The sequence below is a fragment of the Opisthocomus hoazin genome, chromosome 18 (genome assembly GCF_030867145.1).
Source record: "Opisthocomus hoazin isolate bOpiHoa1 chromosome 18, bOpiHoa1.hap1, whole genome shotgun sequence".
Taxonomy (NCBI): Eukaryota; Metazoa; Chordata; class Aves; order Opisthocomiformes; family Opisthocomidae; genus Opisthocomus; species Opisthocomus hoazin.
The window spans coordinates 386,258-403,747 of record NC_134431.1 but is presented as its reverse complement, the minus strand read 5'-3'; the positions used below and the strand labels follow the sequence as shown (position 1 = coordinate 403,747).

Here is a 17,490-nt window from a genome sequence, read left to right as displayed (position 1 = left end):
GGCATCCACACTGCCACCCACCCCACGCGTGCCCAGCTGCTGCCCACGCTGCCGGTCTGTGCTCTGGCCAAACCTGTCACACTGCCCACCTGCAGTAAAGTTTCCTGAATCTAGGTCTACGCACTTCAAGCAATGGTCTAATTCTCAGTGCAGCGCAGCCTGCCAGCTGTCCGAGCTCAGCGCAGCCCTCCCGCTCGGCTCCCCGCATGCTGCGCCTCCCTTTACCTTCATCCTCTGTGTTTTGTTTCCTCTTTTTCCTGGATTTTGAGTTCTTCTTGTTTTTCAGATCCACAAGCTCCTTGATGCGCTGGGCAACTGAAAATTCAAAAGAGGCTCTGGATTAATAATGTGGAGTGATAGAACACCAAGGCCCAGACCTGCCCCGAGACGCGGCAGCCAGCCCAACTCCGGCACGAAGAGGTCTGCTCAGGGAGAGGTCCTGCACCACAGCCTGCTCCAAACGCACCCGAGCCAGGGGCCCAGACCTGCACACAGCTTCTCCAAACGGCCAAATAGTTGAGGAGGGGCTCCAGGCAGCGAGCGTACACCTAAATGAACTCACTGCCTAAATACCAGCAGAAGGAACAACTCGCTCAAATAGGTTACTCCTCCCTGCTGCCTGGGCCCTGGTGCTGGCAGGCTGATTTTTCACTCCTGGGCCAAGCACAGCTGGAGGGAATGTTTTGGACTAGATGACCCACAGAGGTCCCTTCCAACCTCTACCATTCTGTGATTCTGTGGAATGGTTTTGGGGAGAAGTGACAAGGGTTTGGGATCCTCATGTGAACCCAAAGCTGTGCTGCACGTCCTGCAGCTCAGTGAAGAAACGCCACATTAGGGCTACAAGCGTGAAGGCAGCGGGCGACGGTTGGCACTGCCCCACCGCTGACCCTAGGACCGGCCTCCACCGCCGCGTTCCCTGCCAGGCGCGCAGCGGTGCCGGGGCAGAGCGTTGGCACCTGCCCTGGAGCACGGCGGGGGCTTCAGCCTGCGTTGGAAGCCCCAAGGGGAAATCGGTGCTTGGGTTTCCTCCTTGAGACTGGGCAAGGCACAGCGAGCACTGCTGAAACAGTGGCAACCCCGCCAGTAAACACTCCCCAGGCTGGCACCTGGCTTCTATGCTCACCCCCACCCCCACCCCCCGGACGCTATAGCAATTTATAATTGGGGTGACAACTGAATACATGCTGGGCTGGTCCCCAAGGCTTCTGAAAGACCCTTGCATTGCATCTCTTCACAGCAAAAGCCAGCATTCTTCAGGATCCCTGACTACTTGCCAGGCTAAGGCCTGCTCATCATGTTTGCAATGGCTCCCTTAAAATATTCTGTATTAATGTTAATCTTTTTTTTTTTTGCCTGCTTTAAGGAACTTTGAAGTAAATTGTGTCTTCAGAGAACCCAAAGAAACTCGGCTCTTGGCAGGTCCAGATCAGCTCTTTTCAGTGCCGAGTTCACCACACAGATGGGTGAGATCCGCACAGTCTGGGGCTGCCGTTTCCTTTGCCAGACACAAGTGAGACTTGCACCGAGGCGAGCTGGTGGCCGCTTCATTCTGCCAAAGGAGGATGAACTCGCCCAGCACACCGTGCTCTCACTGACGGAAACCACAGCACTGGCTGGTAACTACCTGGTTTTTCTGAAAAACAGACCCCCCTGCGTAGCGGCACAACCCTCCAGAACGCTGCTGGGACAGCGTGGGTGTGCCTGAGGCACTTACTGTTTTCATCGCTGTCAAGATGGCGATAGATGTAACCTTCCAGGTAAGACTGAAATTTGGGTGATGGGGAGAAGAAGGCCAGGCTGATGGCCATCAGTTCCCAGCCCCACGCCAGACTTCGGTAGCACGTGTTATCCGTCGTCTGCCGGATCAGCTGTATGTAGAGCTCATCCCGTAAGCCTTGCACGCTCCAGCACTTGGTGACTGTGACCAATGCCACGTGATTCCGGTCCATGCGAGTCTGACGATCTCCCATGTAGCTCTGCACCAGTTTGAACATCTCACACGCCTCTTTTTTGATGGTGCGGTTGCTAGTGATGAGCATTGGCTTTTTGATAGAGCCGCCATTCCAGGACAGCATGTTGGAAATGGAGATCCTCCGGCGGAAGATGCCCTGCGTGTGCATGTTCAGGTTCTTAGAAGCCCAGTCTGCCATGCTGCTCTGAGAGATGGGCTTCCGTAGAGTATTGTAAGGGAAATGATATCCTATGCAGCCGCCGGCCTGGCTGCTGCTCTCCTGCTTGGGGTCCAACTCTGTTGTCCCGGGCTGCAATGGAGAACAGACGTGTTAAAAGCAGCTCAGATGACTCCTTACCCTGCCAGGAAAACTATCAGCAGCGAGTCATGAAGCTAGCAGCAACCACAAAGTGGTGAATCTACACAAAACAGGATTTTGTGCAGAACTGGTGGCTGACGTGTGTAGTTCTGCAACAGTCTGGGTGGCACAGCCGCCTACTGATGCTGTCCCCCATGGAGTAGCAGGGCTGGTTGTCCAAGTTGTCCTAGAGCTCCTGGGGACTGCCCAAGCAGGAGCTGGGCCGACTCCCAGAGCAGCAGTACAGCTCCGTAGCACCAAGCACACACTAAGGAGCCCAGTTTCTCCCCACTCTTCACCTCTCAGTTCCTGCCACAGGAGGCACAGGAGCCCAGGAGGTGGGTGAGGAACACCAGGAGGTGGCAGAGACTGGACAGTCACAGCACTAGGAGCACCGTGTCCTTTCCACCTTTACCCTTTGTGGCCCCTACAGTCCCACAGCTAGTTCCTGCCTTTACTATTTGTCCAAGATCTAGAAAACAAAAAAGAAGACAAAACCAAATCAACATGGCTAGCGACCATCAGGAGCTGCTGAGCTTTGGGCAGCCTATGCCTGGACAGCCTCTACATTGAGGCGTTCAGACCACGTATCTCAATTCCACCGAGACCCTCCTAACAGACACACCAGCCAGAGTCACAACCGGGACAGGAGGAGTTAAGAGAGGTGCAGTGGAGCACGGGCACAGCTATTTTGATGGCAAGGCTGTCACCCAGGTAGGATAAATCGTGTTTGAGCTGGTGAAGTGAGGGGCACGGGGTATCTGCGTCAGTCAGCCTCCACCACCGTCGGAGCTGGCTCTTGCCATACCCCCAGCCACACCACGACCTCCTGCCGAGCAGGCCTTGGTCCTCTGCCTCTGCGGGGAGACACAGGCTGCGGCCACAGGCCCAGTGCTGCCGCGAGTCCCGCGGCACAGCAGTCGGGGACACCTCTAGATGGGCTCCCGACCACGTCTTGCTGTCCAGGACCGGCAAAACCTGCCCCAAATTAAATCAGAATTCCTCACAAGTGCGAGGCTGGTTTTAATTCTCAGAGAACTAGGGACTGCTGCTCCCCACCTGCAGTGCGCAGCGATCAGACTGCTTTGCTGCAGGGACAAGACCACTGACCACAGGTCTGGAGATGAGCTGCAGAGACAAAGACCTTCCCTCCACCCTGGCTCTGCATGCAGTTTTCACATCCTTCTTCTTCAGCAACCCCTAGGGATAACTACATAATCACAGCTGTGGTAGGACTGATCCCAGGTAACGACGACTGGTGAGAGTAAGACACTTCTTTTGCCCATCCAGAATTCTCTGTTTTGGATGGAAGTGGCAGCCTTGGACAGGCATTGAACTCAAACACCCAGCAGGTCGCTTTAGGAAACAGACTGTTCTGTTAGACTTGAAATTCCCACACACAGCAGCTCAGAGCTAAACAGCCCACACTTTGCTCTGCGTTCTCCAAGCAGCTCGCCAGCAAGCGGAAAAAAGCCAAACAAGATAATCTGCAGGTTTCTGGGTTTTAAAGGAAGATCAAGAAACAGAAATTCTGTAATTTTTGTTTTTGCAGTGGAAAAAGTGACATAAAACATCCATTTTCCGTCTTTGCAGATCACCTTCAACTTGTGTGCCACACTCTATTCCAGTCCTGGCCTACGCCAACCCCAAAACACACATTAGCTCTTCAACGTTCAGAGCAAGGCTGTGTTTTCTTCTCAGTGAGGAGGAACTGCTGAACTCACGCCAGAGGCTCGTGCGGTCCCACCCCTCCCTGTCTTGCACCCAACATGTACCTGCATGTGGATGACGGGATCAGCACACATCACACTCCACCTCCGACTGCCAGCCTGGGGCACAATCATTTCCCCTGCTTTTCTACTTCGTTTTGTCTTTTATCCCTCGGGTTGCCCCTCTGCCTCCTCACCCTCTCTGAACTGGCTCAACACGCTGCCTAAAAATCCCTGCCTGCAGTTCTCCTCCACCATCTCCATCCTCGGGCTCCTTCAATCCACCTGCCATGCCCAGGGCTGGCTTTCCTCCTACCACCCCAATCGCTCCTTCTACGTGTTACTTCTGAGGATCCACCTCCTCAGAGTCTCTAGAGGTTCAACAGGCTCCTGGTTCTCTCCTCTCTCTAGAGTTTATCTCTCCAATCTCGTTCACCCAGCCATTACCTTTGTGCTGACAGTACACATCCACCTCTGCCCAGCCTGTCCTAGAACTTCTGCCTACCCTCCTCAAATAATTAATTTCCTCGTCTCCCAGTTCTCCTCTCCATCACACAGGCCCAGCACAGGGCTGTTCCTCAAGCCACACAGTGCTGTTTTCAGGCGAGGCAGCGATTTTGCTGCCATGTTCTCTGCAACCTCCTCCTCTCCTTACTTGGACTCTTACCTCTCAGAGCATTTCTGTAAATAGAGCATTTATTTATCGACCCCTTGCCTTTACCACAACATCCATCTCCTTCCATCTTCCCCTGTATTCTCCTCCTCCATCCCACCACACTTGAATTATTTTTCTTCACTTTCAAGGCTATTCACAGCCTGTCCCCAACCCGCCATCTCTTGTGCACGATCAAGACATCAAGTCCCAGCTCCCCCTATCAATGCAATGAGCTGTGACGCATCCTGAAGATCGGACAGCGGTTTTCCAACCAGTCCAAAGAGGCTGTGAAATGAAACTGCCGAACTATTAACTGTACCATGGGACTCGTGTCAACTCAGACTGGCCCTGTGCCTGAAAAATGGAAAACGCAGGAACACGGCATCGGTCTTAGAAACGGTTTCAGGTGGAATCAAGGCCCTATCGATCAGAAACTACAGCAAAGAGGAGAACACACACACATGAATCTGATACAGCAGGGCTTTGAGAGAGCCTGGCTTTTAGAGAGAAGCTACACCTCACAGGTCTGCTGAGCAATGTGAAAAGGTCAAGGAGCTTTGCCAAGGTTCTCCCTGAAAGGTCGTGGACTAGCAAACAGGAGATGAGACGAAACAAAGGGTTAAAATCAACGGTCGCTTTTCGCGCTGGAGGACTGTTCTCAGCTGTGCCGAGCAGGAGCACAGAGACTCGGGCTGCTCAGCGGGAGTGAAATAATTGGAAGAGTGAGCAAAGAGAAAAAGCACAAAACCTTCACAGGATCTCAAATTACCTCTGTAGAACCTAAATCTGAACCCAAACCCTGAAGCAGGAGGTTCCTTCAGATCCAAAGGGGAGAAAAGACAGCAAACCAAATTCTGCACCAGTGCTGTGTTATAGGGAAAAATGACTCCACTTGCACAGGCACACCAACAGGCGTCAAAACAGCCATTTCCAGCAAGAAGGTGCAGAGCCACCGTTTCTCTGAAGATTTCTACTCAATGCTCAGGAACGATCAGAACGGAGAAAAGAATGTGAGGAACTATCAGAAAAAGGAGAGAGCGCAAAGAAGATCAAATGCTGCCACGTGGCCATGGAAGTGCTGACACCTGCGTCCCGTACCCCACCAGCTCTGGCCATCCCAGCGCAGATGGACGTGGGAGGGCAGGGGGTACCAAAGACGACACAAACGCCAGCAAAACGAGCAGGCAGTAGATTTACCAAAAAACCACAGCAGAGCCACCCACAGCGCCGAGGGCTTGCTGGACACGAGCCCCTCCACAGTTCCCCCTCCTCTCACACCACTGGCCTGAAACGGGGTCTCCACCTGCAAAAATGTGAAGCTTTGTGACCCGTTTGCTATTCTGCAGGCACAGACATGTTCTGCCTGCAGCACAGCCACCGAACCCCCCCGGGAGCAGACCAGGCACTCGGCTCTGCTCCACGACAGCCCAGCAACGGCGCGCGATTTCACCCGGCGTAGACGGGGAGGTACCTGGGATGAGCGACGTGTAGCATCTGATGAAGACAAACTTGTCTGGCTGGTCACATTCTTTTCTAAAGAATCTATTTTCTCAAAAGTCCTCTTCTGCCTCACTACGTCCTGTTGAGCAGCCGCATCGTTTGTAAAGCTGCCTCTGCTCTCCAGGCCTGGTCTATACAGGGACCTATTACTGGCCGAGACGTCGTCCCTCGAGCTCCGGCTGATGCATTTTTTCAAGTGGTCAGACTGAAATCTGACTTTACTGCTCTCTGCCGGGATGCCACTCTCCAGACTTTCAGCATCGAGGCTGGCTTTGCTTCCCCTGCAAGCCGCTGACCTGCCCACCACAGCACGCATCTCAGCAATCAGCTTATCGTTCAAAGCCGTGAGCTCGCTGCTGCTGCCCACAGAGCCAGGTCTGCCTTGCCCTGTCCCTTGCCTCCTTCCTTTCCTTTTTCTCAGGCTTGGAGAAGGGCCAGTTGAATAACCAGAATCCTGATGGCTTATACCGGTTGGGTACTCTTGAGTTTGCATGCTGTTCTGCCGACTGTGGTGGGCTTCCATGTTCTTGAGGACGTTGGCTTCCAAGATCCTCCAAGACTGCTTGAAGCTGTCCTTTGAAGTAAGAAGACCAGGCAGTTTAGTGGAGGCATCGGCTGTTGCAGCAGAAGGGTGGGAGAGTCTGGAAGACTGGTCAACGTTGACCATATGTTTTATATATTCTCTGCCAGCTGGGCTGTATTCAGTGGAAGAAGGATTTCTCGCATGCTTCTTCACAGCTTGCTGCTGTTGCGTACTGGGATGCTGTAACAGTTTGGTTGGTTGCAGCTGCTTTTTTAAGCTATTGCTCGGCGACCTTGGTGGAGACATCCCGCTCACACTGACGCTTTCAGTGTCCATATCTACTGGTGGCTCATCATAAATGGGAGACTCTAAAGATGGCTCATCGTATATAGGTGCAGGGGAGGCATACTTGGGGGATGCAGGCTGGGGGGTTCCCGCCTGGCTCCTTGGAGGCGTCTGAGAAGTTGGACCATTCATCAGCACTAGGCAAAACCCACCGTTCTCTGTCTTTTTGATCTGCATAGACTGCTTTGTTTCTCCTGTAGGCATTTGCTTCGCGGCTCCAGCGCTCTGGGACGTGGATTGAGGCTGAGCATAAACGGCTGGCTTTGGCAGAGGTTTGTGGCTGCTGGTCTCTGAAGCACTCTGTAGCTGAAGCGAACTGTTTGAAGAGCTCTGTACCTGCCTCAGACTGTTCACTTTGACCAACATGGCTGCTTTCGTGCCTGGCAGAGGCTGCCAGTGGGTAGGAGTCTCCCTAAAGGAAGAAAAGATACAAATACAGGGAATTATTTAAGAATTGTATTAACTGAAGTAGCCTCTAATTCTACCCAAATCCCAGATTGTTAGTCTCCAAGTGCCTGGAGATTCCCCAGCCACTTACATCACCTCCTGATTGTTTTTTCCTGGAGATCCCCCTTCCCGAAACAGAAACACATCGTTGTTGCACACGTGATAAATCTCTGAGTCATCACAGCAGAACAACAAGACGAAGTTCGTCACACTATAACCTGCCTGGTGTCCGCAGCACCGAGACAGGAGAGACCCGACGCTTCCCAAGACTCACCAGCTGGCACGGCACCCGGGACGGCCCAGCTGCAGGCCTGGACCAGCCATGCAACGAGCTGGAAAACAACCCCAGTGTCTGCCCTGGTACGTCACACTGCGATGGCACTCCTTCCAGACCACGTTGGTTTTTTGATCTAACTTTCCAAACATATGTTTATTCTGCAGAAAAGCCTACAAAATCCACGGGAGGTGTACGGGGACGGACGTCCTCAGCTCCCAGGACGCGTGCTACGCTCCCACGCAGCCCACCAAGCCTCTGCGTAGAGCAATCCTCCCCGCGCAGTCCAGACGCCCGCAGATCTGGTTCCCTCGGCCAAACCTCCTGGCTCTGCTCAGCTCTCGTGGCTGTGAAATCCTCCTCTGCCGGGAGCACCCTCCAACCCGTGGCGGTGTGGAGTCTCCTTCTCTGGAGATATTCCAGCCCCGCCTGGCCGCGGTGCTGTGCCCCCTGCTCTGGGTGACCCTGCCTGGGCAGGGGGCTGGGCTGGGTGACTCACAGAGGGCCCTGCCAAACCTGAACATTCTGTGATTCTGATTCTGTGATCCATCAGAACCCAGCGTGCCCACGGCAACATCTGCAATTCAGTAACAGCCTGCTGTCAGGCTGCAGCTACAGCCGGTCTCTGTGAGCGTTGAGGAAAAGGGCACGGAAAGGCTGTGCAACCAACCCGAGCTCCCAGGTCTTCAAAGGCACCGCTGTCCCCAGGAAGGTCCCCCGGAACCTGGCTCCCTTTTGTGCCCTCCCTCCACGTATCCACTGGATAAGCCCAGGGGTGCGCTCTGTGGGCCCTGTCTGCGGCAGGAGACGTTCCCCCAACGCCTTCACAGACATTTTGCTCTATTTGAACCTTAACAATTGTTGACCTGTCCTGCACGGACCCTGCGCTGGCAGACAGACCCACCCCCACCACACGCTGCCCAGCGGTGATGCCACCCCCTGCCCGTGCCTCCCGTGCAGCCCACTGAATCCCAGAATCCCAGCGTGGCAGGGGTTGGCAGGGCCCTCTGTGGGTCCCCCAGCCCAACCCCCTGCCCAAGCAGGGTCACCCAGAGCAGGCTGCACAGCACCGCGGCCAGGCGGGGCTGGAATATCTCCAGAGAAGGAGACTCCACAGCCTCCCTGGGCAGCCTGGGCCAGGGCTCCGGCACCCTCAGAGGGAAGAAGTTCTTCCTCGGGTTCAGCTGGAGCTTCCTCTGCTTCAGTTTGTGCCCGTTGCCCCTTGTCCTGTCGCTGGGCACCACTGGAAAGAGTCTGGCCCCGTCCTCCTGACCCCCACCCTGCAGACATTTAGAGGCATTTCTAAGGTCCCCTCTCAGCCTTCTCTTCTCCAGGCTGAACAAGCCCAGCTCCCTCAGCCTCTCCTCGTAGGAGAGATGCTCCAGTCCCCTCATCATCCTCGTAGCCCTCCACTGGACTCTCTCCAGCAGCTCCTCATCTTTCTTGAACTGGGGAGCCCAGAACTGGACACAGCACTGCAGATGGGGCCTCACCAGGGCAGAGCAGAGGGGGAGAAGAACCTCCCTTGTCCTGCTGGCCACACTCTTCTTGATGCACCCCAGGATCCCATTGGCTTTCTTGGCAGCCAGGGCACACTGCTGGCTCATGGTCAACCTGTCGTCCACCAGGACACCCAGGTCCCTCTCCACAGAGCTGCTCTCCAGCAGGTCCGCCCCAAGCCTGTACTGGTGCACGGGGTTGTTCCAGTCCCACGATATCCGGACATGCCAACCCTCCTGCGCTCTGCTCCTGCTCTCCAGACCTTCCACCGGCCGTGTCCCAGCCCGCTCCTCCAGCATGGCTTCCCCGGGGGTGCTCTGCCTCTCCTCCACCCACCTGGCTGCGCCTGTACCCACTCTGCTCTCCCCACGCCCACCCCGACGGGACGCGGCTGCCCCACAGCTGCAGTCCCACGTCACTGTGGGTGCCCATTTCACCTGCTCGCCCCGGTGACCTGAGCCAGTCACCTCCCCCACCCCACACCCAACGTCCCACGTCTGCCCCTTCCCCACCCACCGCTCACCACATTTTGGGTGAACCACGCTCTCCGAGGGCGCTGCGTCGCCGCAGATGCCCCCGCGGCACAGCGGTGCCGGAGACGTGGGCGCAGCTGGCGCTGCGGGGCCACGGGCGCCGTAGCTGGCTCCCGGCCAGGGTCCAAAGGCCCCGCCGCCCTCTGGCCACCCCGCACTGCGCCACGGCCTTCGCAACGACCCAGGGGACCAGAGGGGACTGAGAAAGGGCCACCGTTCTCTGCTTCCCATCCTGGGGTCCTCCCAGAATCTCCCCCTAAGGCACAAAGGGCTCTGTTTTAAGGGAGCTGCTGTCACTACTTCAGGACAGAGATGCCACCACCATGAGGAAGGACTGTCCCCCAGCCACCGCCGCCCGCTCACAGCCTCGCAGCCCAGGACTGACCCTGGCCCCAGAGCAGCTGCTTGGGAAACACCAAGGGACTCGGGACTGGCGTCCCCCACCTCACTGAGCCACCAGCAGGCACAGCCCCGCTCTCCCACTCCTGTTTGCTGCCAGCGGCGCTTCCTCCCAGAGCACTGACGCCTGGAGCAGGGTGACTGCCAGCGGCACCACGCCAGGACGCGGGCGGGGACGGCCAGTGGTAACGGCAGGATGAGGGTGGAATTTGCGAGGACACGTGTCCCTGCAACCCGCCAGCCATCCCTCCACGGGGACAAGCCTCCAGCCATCCCTCCACGGGGACAACCCGCCAGCTGTCCCTCCATGGAGCCGCAGGGACGGCTCCTGCATGCCGCCAAGCCCTGATCCCAAGCGCCGGCGCTGCTGAAGATCCGGCTGTTCCTCGAAGAGCTTCTGGCCTAACAGGGAGAACCAGAGCAGCAACATTTGGTAGGCTTCTAAAAGAGCGTTTCTGACGGCCCTCCACCACCCCTCTGCCCAGCTGTACCAGCGGCTCGCTTCGCGGCAGGGAGGCGAGACTGCCCAAGAGCCGTGTCAAGGACAGGCAGCACAGAGCCGCCCAGGGGCTCCCGACTCAGCGGGCAGGTCGGGAGCGACCTTACCCCAGCACTGCAGTCGGAGCAGCACCGCGCCTGGACCCGCACTGCCCTGGTCCGGAGGGTCCGGAGGAGACGAGCCGCAGCCCTGCAGGGCCGCAGCCCTGAGCTGCAGGCATGTCTGCCCGCCTTGAGACCCCCCGGCATGTCTGCCTGTCTTGAGACCCCCCGGCACAACCGCTGGCCTTGAGACCCCCCAGCATGTCTGCCTGCCTTGAGACCCCCCGGCATCCCTGCCTGCCTTGAGACCCCCCAGCATGTCTGCCTGCCTTGAGACCCCCCGGCATCCCTGCCTGCCTTGAGACCCTCAGATGCAGCACCACCGGCCTGGAGACGGACTCCCGCCCCAGCGCGACATTTTGATCTTAGGGTACTCCCCCTCCCCCATCTGTGAAACAGAGCAAGGCCCAGACTCCGGCCTCAGATGAGCAAGGGGGGGTTTGGTCAGAACAGAAGCGGGTGCTGCCAAGCTCTGCCCACCTGCACCCAGTGCAGCCGGAGGGTGACGGCGTCCTCGCTGCCCCGCGTCACTCGGCCGGGCGGGGGGAAGCACCCCGCGACGCAGTGGGACGCGGCAGGAGCTGCAGGCTGGGACAGCAGGCCCGGGGCAGACGGACAGCCACGGGCAGGCAACGAGGCGAGGGGTTCTGCGCGACGGCTACCCCACGGGCACCGCGCCCAGCAGCTCGGCCTTCGGGGCTGGCGTGGGACTCGGGCGTGCTCCTCGCGCCAGGGCAGTGTCCTCGCAGGGCTCCGCCGGACAGCCCGAGGCGAGCGGGGTTCACCGGGCGGGAGGAGACGGGGGAGCTGTGCCACTGCGGCGGCACCGGGGCACAGCGAGCCAAGCCCCAGCCTGGCCACGGCCACCACGCGCCCCTGACCCCGAGCTTTGTAGGTGGACGCGAAGGGGAAGTGAAACCCCGCAGCGCGTGCCGTACCCCGCTTCACCCGTCCGTCTCTCTCGGACACGGTGTGCTGCCTCCAGCCTCCCCGGGCACCAGGGACCAGGGGAGAGAGGCACCACTCCAGAGAACAGAAGGCTTTTTTTCTTTGGAAGGACCATTTCCACAGCCATGAACAAATTCCTGGGGCCACATCTGGAGACAGCTCCCCTCAACCCCAGCCCCAGGCTGCTGGAAAGATGGAGCAGAGGAGGACGGGGGCTTCCTGCCGTCCCAGCACGGAGGAAGGCTCAGCCTCGTCCCTCTGCGCAGCAAGGGCCCTGACGGAAAGCCAAGCCAGCGCTGGAGGAACGTGCCCGTCGGCCTCCGGTGGGAGCGACCCTGCCGCGTCCCTCGAGATGGTTCCTTCGAGGAATGCTTTCAAGTAGCTCCAACATCAACACGGCAGCGCGGCGCTGGCTTTCCCAGCCTGCACCCAGCTCCGGCAGGCCCAGCGGCTCTGGCAGCTCTTCCCAGGCTCCAGAGCTCCATTGTTTGCTCTTCCCTCCCAGAAGCCTGGAGAAAAGGCCCTGCGCCCCAGCTCTGCCCTTCCCAGCGGTTGTTTTCCTGGTGCTTTGACAGAGGCAAAAGAACAGGGGTGTCCGCGTCCCAGGGGCACTGCTGCCGCTGCCTCCAGAGCTGCCTCCAGTGCCCGCGCCGGAGGCAGGGACGGAGACCCCGCAGAGGTGACCCACCCAGCGCCGGGGCTGCACGGCCCGAGGAGAGCCCTGCGGACGTGTGCGAAGAGCATGGCGCTTGTCCCCTGCCCCAAGGCCAGCGGCATGAGAAGGAAACAAGCCTGCATTAGGAACCCTGATGGTGTTTCTTGCCCTGATTATCACAGAATCACAGAATGGTCGGGGTTGGAAGGGACCTCTGAGGATCACCCAGCCCAACCCCCTGCCCAAGCAGGGTCACCCAGAGCAGGCTGCACAGCACCGCGGCCAGGCGGGGCTGGAATATCTCCAGAGAAGGAGACTCCACAGCCTCCCTGGGCAGCCTGGGCCAGGGCTCCGGCACCCTCAGAGGGAAGAAGTTCTTCCTCGGGTTCAGCTGGAGCTTCCTCTGCTTCAGTTTGTGCCCGTTGCCCCTTGTCCTGTTGCTGGGCACCACTGGAAAGAGTCTGGCCCCGTCCTCCTGACACCCACCCTGCAGATATTTAGAGGCATTTCTAAGGTCCCCTCTCAGCCTTCTCTTCTCCAGGCTGAACAAGCCCAGCTCCCTCAGCCTCTCCTCGTAGGAGAGATGCTCCAGTCCCCTCATCATCCTCGTAGCCCTCCGCTGGACTCTCTCCAGCAGTTCCTCATCTTTCTTGAACTGGGGAGCCCAGAACTGGACACAGCACTGCAGATGGGGCCTCACCAGGGCAGAGCAGAGGGGGAGGAGAACCTCCCTCACCCTGCTGGCCACACTCCTCTTGATGCACCCCAGGATCCCATTGGCCTTCTTGGCAGCCAGGGCACGCTGCTGGCTCACGGTCACCCTGTCGTCCACCAGGACACCCAGGTCCCTCTCCACAGAGCTGCTCTCCAGCAGGTCCGCCCTTCATATTGCCACTACTTCCGCAGGGCCTCGAGAGAGTTAGCCGACAGTGAGGCAAACCAGACTCGGAAGAGGCCCAGGTACCCTCACAGCCACCCTCACAGGCTTCACGTCACACGTCCCCTCTAGCTCCCCATCCAGCACACCTTCCTGATGAGGTTAAGACCAAGCCCCTTCTCTGTCTCAGTCCAGGATGCCGAGACGTGGGGACGGTGGGCAAGGAGGGGACGGGCGGTAGAACCTGCTGCCCCCGCAGCAGTGACCTGTGCCTACCCTGTCCCGGGGGAAGGATGTTCCTAGGGACGGCGGATTTACTTTGAGATGCATTGTTATCACACGGGGAGCCTCAGAAACCCCACTCCGAAACCAGTCCCCGACCCTGGGAGGACTACGAGCGGAGGAGGCAAAGGGCCGGTCTGCACGGCCAGCGGGGCTGGGGACAGCAGAGCCCACTCGTGGCCCTGACCAGTGACATGCGCAAACGCTGCAGACCAGCACGCAGGCTCCACTCCCAGCAAGACTGTCCTCTTCAGACCTCGGCCCTCTGCCATGCCTGGCTCTTTCTGACCCCTGAGGCCCAGTGCGGCCGCAGCAGCTCACAAGACACTTCCAAAACACTCCCGGCCGCTTCCAGGCCCCGGCTGGTCTCGCAGTCCCCTAGGGAACCCGTCCATCCTTTGCAGAGCTGTCCAGTGCGTGAAAGGATCGTCTGGCCCTCATCTGCCCGGCAAAGAGCCCGTCTGTCTTCCCACCAGGATCCCCAGTGCTCAGGAGGGGTCTGGAGCTGCGAGACGAGCGCTGCCTGCTGTCTCGGCTCCGGCAAGGGAGGAGCGGAGCCCGCGCAGAGCAAGGCAGCCCCGGGAAGCACGGCCAAAAACCGCCACGGCAGCAAGAGCACGAGTGCAGGCAGGGAGCTGGCCCAGGAGGCTCCGGGCACGGCAGCAGCGTCTCCCGCAGCCAGCGCCTGCCTTCCCCCCGAGGGAAGGACCCCCGGGCCACCCGGGGAAGCCAAGGGCCGGCGTCCGGAGAAGGCTGCCCCGAGCTGGGAGAGCAGCGGCGAGCGGTGGGGCAGCGACGGAGAGGGCGGGACGGGACTGGCGACGGAGGGAACGGGCAGCGAGGAGCGGTGCTGCGGTGCCCGCCCGGCCAGAGAGCGTCTGGGCTCCTCTCGAGGCTGTTGAGAGCAGCACACAGGGGGCTCGGCAGCGTCGAGCCAGGGCAGCAGGCACAGCAAATGTAGTGGTGCTGATAAAAGGCACCAGAGGGGAAGAGTGGGAAAAAAAGTCTGCTAGAAGAGAAAAAAAACAACCTCAACTACAAAGTATTACTGAATAAAGGACAAAATCCCTTCCCCCAGCTCTCTGTGGCATGCGCTTGCAGGAGGCCCCTCTTGGGGACCACACTGGTCTCTTCTGGCCTCTCCATCTATCACAGGACGACAAACTTGATGGGAAGAAAAACAGCTCCTTTGTGCAGCCGTCAGAGACAAAAGCAAAACCCTCCCGGGCGCAGGTACCTTATAAAGATGTCAAAGGCTCCCAACAGCACTCGAGATACCCACCCTCTGTGTACACAGCTGTGTCCCTGCCGAGGGAGGGACGAGGACACGCTTACATTCCTCTCTGGAGAGCAACGCAGACAACAGAGCTGCAAAGCTTGCTGTGCTTCTGCTGTTACTAGACCAGACACCCCAGCGCGGGCGCTAGGTCCCACCTGCCAGCATGTGCTTTGGGCTCAGCCATTTGCTCACCATTTTGCACGCTAGCAAAAGGCAAGAAATCTCTCCTCGGGTGTCAGACCTGGGTAGGGAAAGCGTTCTCTGCGCCGTAACCGGACGCGCAACCCCTGCTCACAAACAGCAGTGACGAGCCTGGAGAAGAGAAGGCTGCGAGGGGACCTTAGAAATGCCTACAAATATCTGCAGGGTGGGTGTCAGGAGGACAGGGCCAGACTCTTTCCAGTGGTGCCCAGCGACAGGACAAGGGGCAACGGGCACAAACTGAAGCAGAGGAAGCTGCAGCTGAACCCGAGGAAGAACTTCTTCCCTCTGAGGGTGACGGAGCCCTGGCCCAGGCTGCCCAGGGAGGCTGTGGAGTCTCCTTCTCTGGAGATATTCCAGCCCCGCCTGGCCGCGGTGCTGTGCAGCCTGCTCTGGGTGACCCTGCTTGGGCAGGGGGCTGGGCTGGGTGACCCACAGAGGGCCCTGCCAGCCCCGAACACTCTGTGAATCTGTGACACATGACGGATGTGCAAGGAAAAGCAGCTTCCACAGGCAAACGCTGCCAGCTCACCGGTGGGGGGCCCAGACAAGCCTCCCGAGCGAGCTGCCACTCGCACCTTCCCCAGCGTTTGCCCCTCACCAGAGTTTGTTGCAGGCTCAAAGTGCCCCAAGGCTGCTGCATCAGCTTGGGCTCAGGATGGAGCGTGTGACGGATGGAGCTCGCGACAGAAACCCCCTTCACCCTCCCCTTCCTCGCAGGAGAACCAGCAGTGACACCCGAGGCGCTGCTGGGGACCAGCCTGGCTGGCAAGGACAGGTGAAGCAAACTGCTGCCCACCCTGCATCACGGCCCTGCCTCCTGCACAGGGGGCCTGCGCGGGGACCCCCTGCCAAGAGGGCCGGAGAGCGGAGGGACGGGTCTGAGCCGCCATCGCCTATCCCTCACGGCCCAGCCGCTCCCCCGACTGTGCAGAGGAGGCCACATTCCGCTCCCAAGAGCCCGAGTCAGAAATACCTTGGCCCCCACGGAGCTCGGGATGTTCTTTGCCCTGTGCGAGGCTCTGGAAACAGGCAGCTTGTTGGTGCCCGTCCCGGCTGCCCCAGAGCGCCAGGCTGCAGAGGGACACACAGGGGAAGCCGGTCGGCTTGGGACAAATCCCTCCTGCCTGTGGCTCGCCTGTGGTCACCGGGCCGGACTGGAAGGACCTGGGAGCTGCTGGGGTTCAGCTCAAGGCATTTCTCACTGTTCAGGTTTCTCCTGATAGGGCAGGGATCATCCTCTGGATGGCTCTGAAGCTCAGAGGGGCTGCTCGTGGGGCAGGAGGCACTGGAAGCACTGCAGGCACCAGTAACGCTCTGGGCTCTTTCTGGTGCACTTCATGCGCATCACCAGTGTCTCCCAGTCGCACAGATCCGAAGTGGCCCCAGAAGCATCTCACAGGAGCAACAGACAAGTGATAAACCTCAGTTTAGGGCGCTCTAGAGCACCTATTTTCCACAACTGCCATCCTACACAGTTTTCATCATCTTGGCTTTTTTCTCCTCTCCCCACCAGCACCAGGCGCACAACCTCGATCGGCACAACGAGCTGTCGAAGGAGCCTGGCTCGCTGCACCGCCCAGTACTGGGGACAAGGAGTACTGGCACGGATGGCAGGAGCACCGGGCTCACCTGAGCCCTGCTCTAGCCCTCGGGTGAGTCACTTCTCAGCGTGACTCTGCTCCGCTGCCCAACCTTCCCGGCAGCTGGCACCACGTTCTTTGGGGCAGGATGATGCCCAGGCAGGACAGGAGGGAGTCAGGGCAGCCCTGGGCAGAGGGGCTGTCACCTCGGGGACTGGGGAGGGGATGCTTTTGTGCAGCTGAAGCTGGCAAAGTTTCAATACAAAAAAAAACCCCAACTGATTGTTGTCAGACTGGTTTGAGTGTAAGAAAATCTCTTAGCCAAACAAAACAGCATCCCGTTATTGTTCTTTCATTTCAGGCTTGATGTGAGCAAATAACTGTGCCCAGAAGCTCCGTCCCTGCAGCCCCACCTCCCTCCCCGCCGAGCTGCAAGCACTTGCAAGCAGCCAAGCGAGTGGGGAGGGAAGGAGCCAAGGCAGCGGGGCTCACCCGCGCGCCGCAGCAGCCTAACCCCCCGCACCGCAGCTCAGCCACCCCAGCAAACCCCGCCATCAGCAGAGCTCTTGTCACTGCGTGACGCCCCTGCCCATCCCCTCTCCTCCGGCTCAGCGCAAAGGGCTCTGGAGCCACGATCAGCTTTTGCTGTGTGTTCTTCTGGTGCCCCACGCCAGCGAGGCCTGGCCCAGACGGCGGACGTTCAGGCAGTACCGCAGCGGTGAAAGCCGCTGTAGCCCAGGAAGCGCAGGGCGCACGGCAGCGTCGCACCCCAGCGCACACCCTCTCGGGGCAGCTCCGCTTTCCAGCCCTGCTGCCGGGCAGACAGCGCCCGTCTGGCAACTGAAGCCCCCCATTAGGTATAAACAGA

At 59.0% G+C, this 17,490-nt stretch overlaps 1 protein-coding gene across 2 annotated transcripts in view; it reads right to left on the bottom strand.

The window, feature by feature from the left end:
* Window positions 1-17,490, bottom strand: part of LOC104328261 (rho GTPase-activating protein 39) — a 55,477-nt gene that overhangs the window by 12,530 nt on the left and 25,457 nt on the right. For both annotated transcript variants that reach the window (XM_075438938.1, XM_075438939.1), the window contains exons 3-5: window positions 6,148-7,456; window positions 1,718-2,264; window positions 226-315 (exon numbers count right to left, since the gene is read on the bottom strand). In XM_075438938.1, the coding sequence (XP_075295053.1) occupies window positions 226-315; window positions 1,718-2,264; window positions 6,148-7,456 (1,946 nt within the window). The remainder of the gene's footprint in view (window positions 1-225; window positions 316-1,717; window positions 2,265-6,147; window positions 7,457-17,490) is intronic.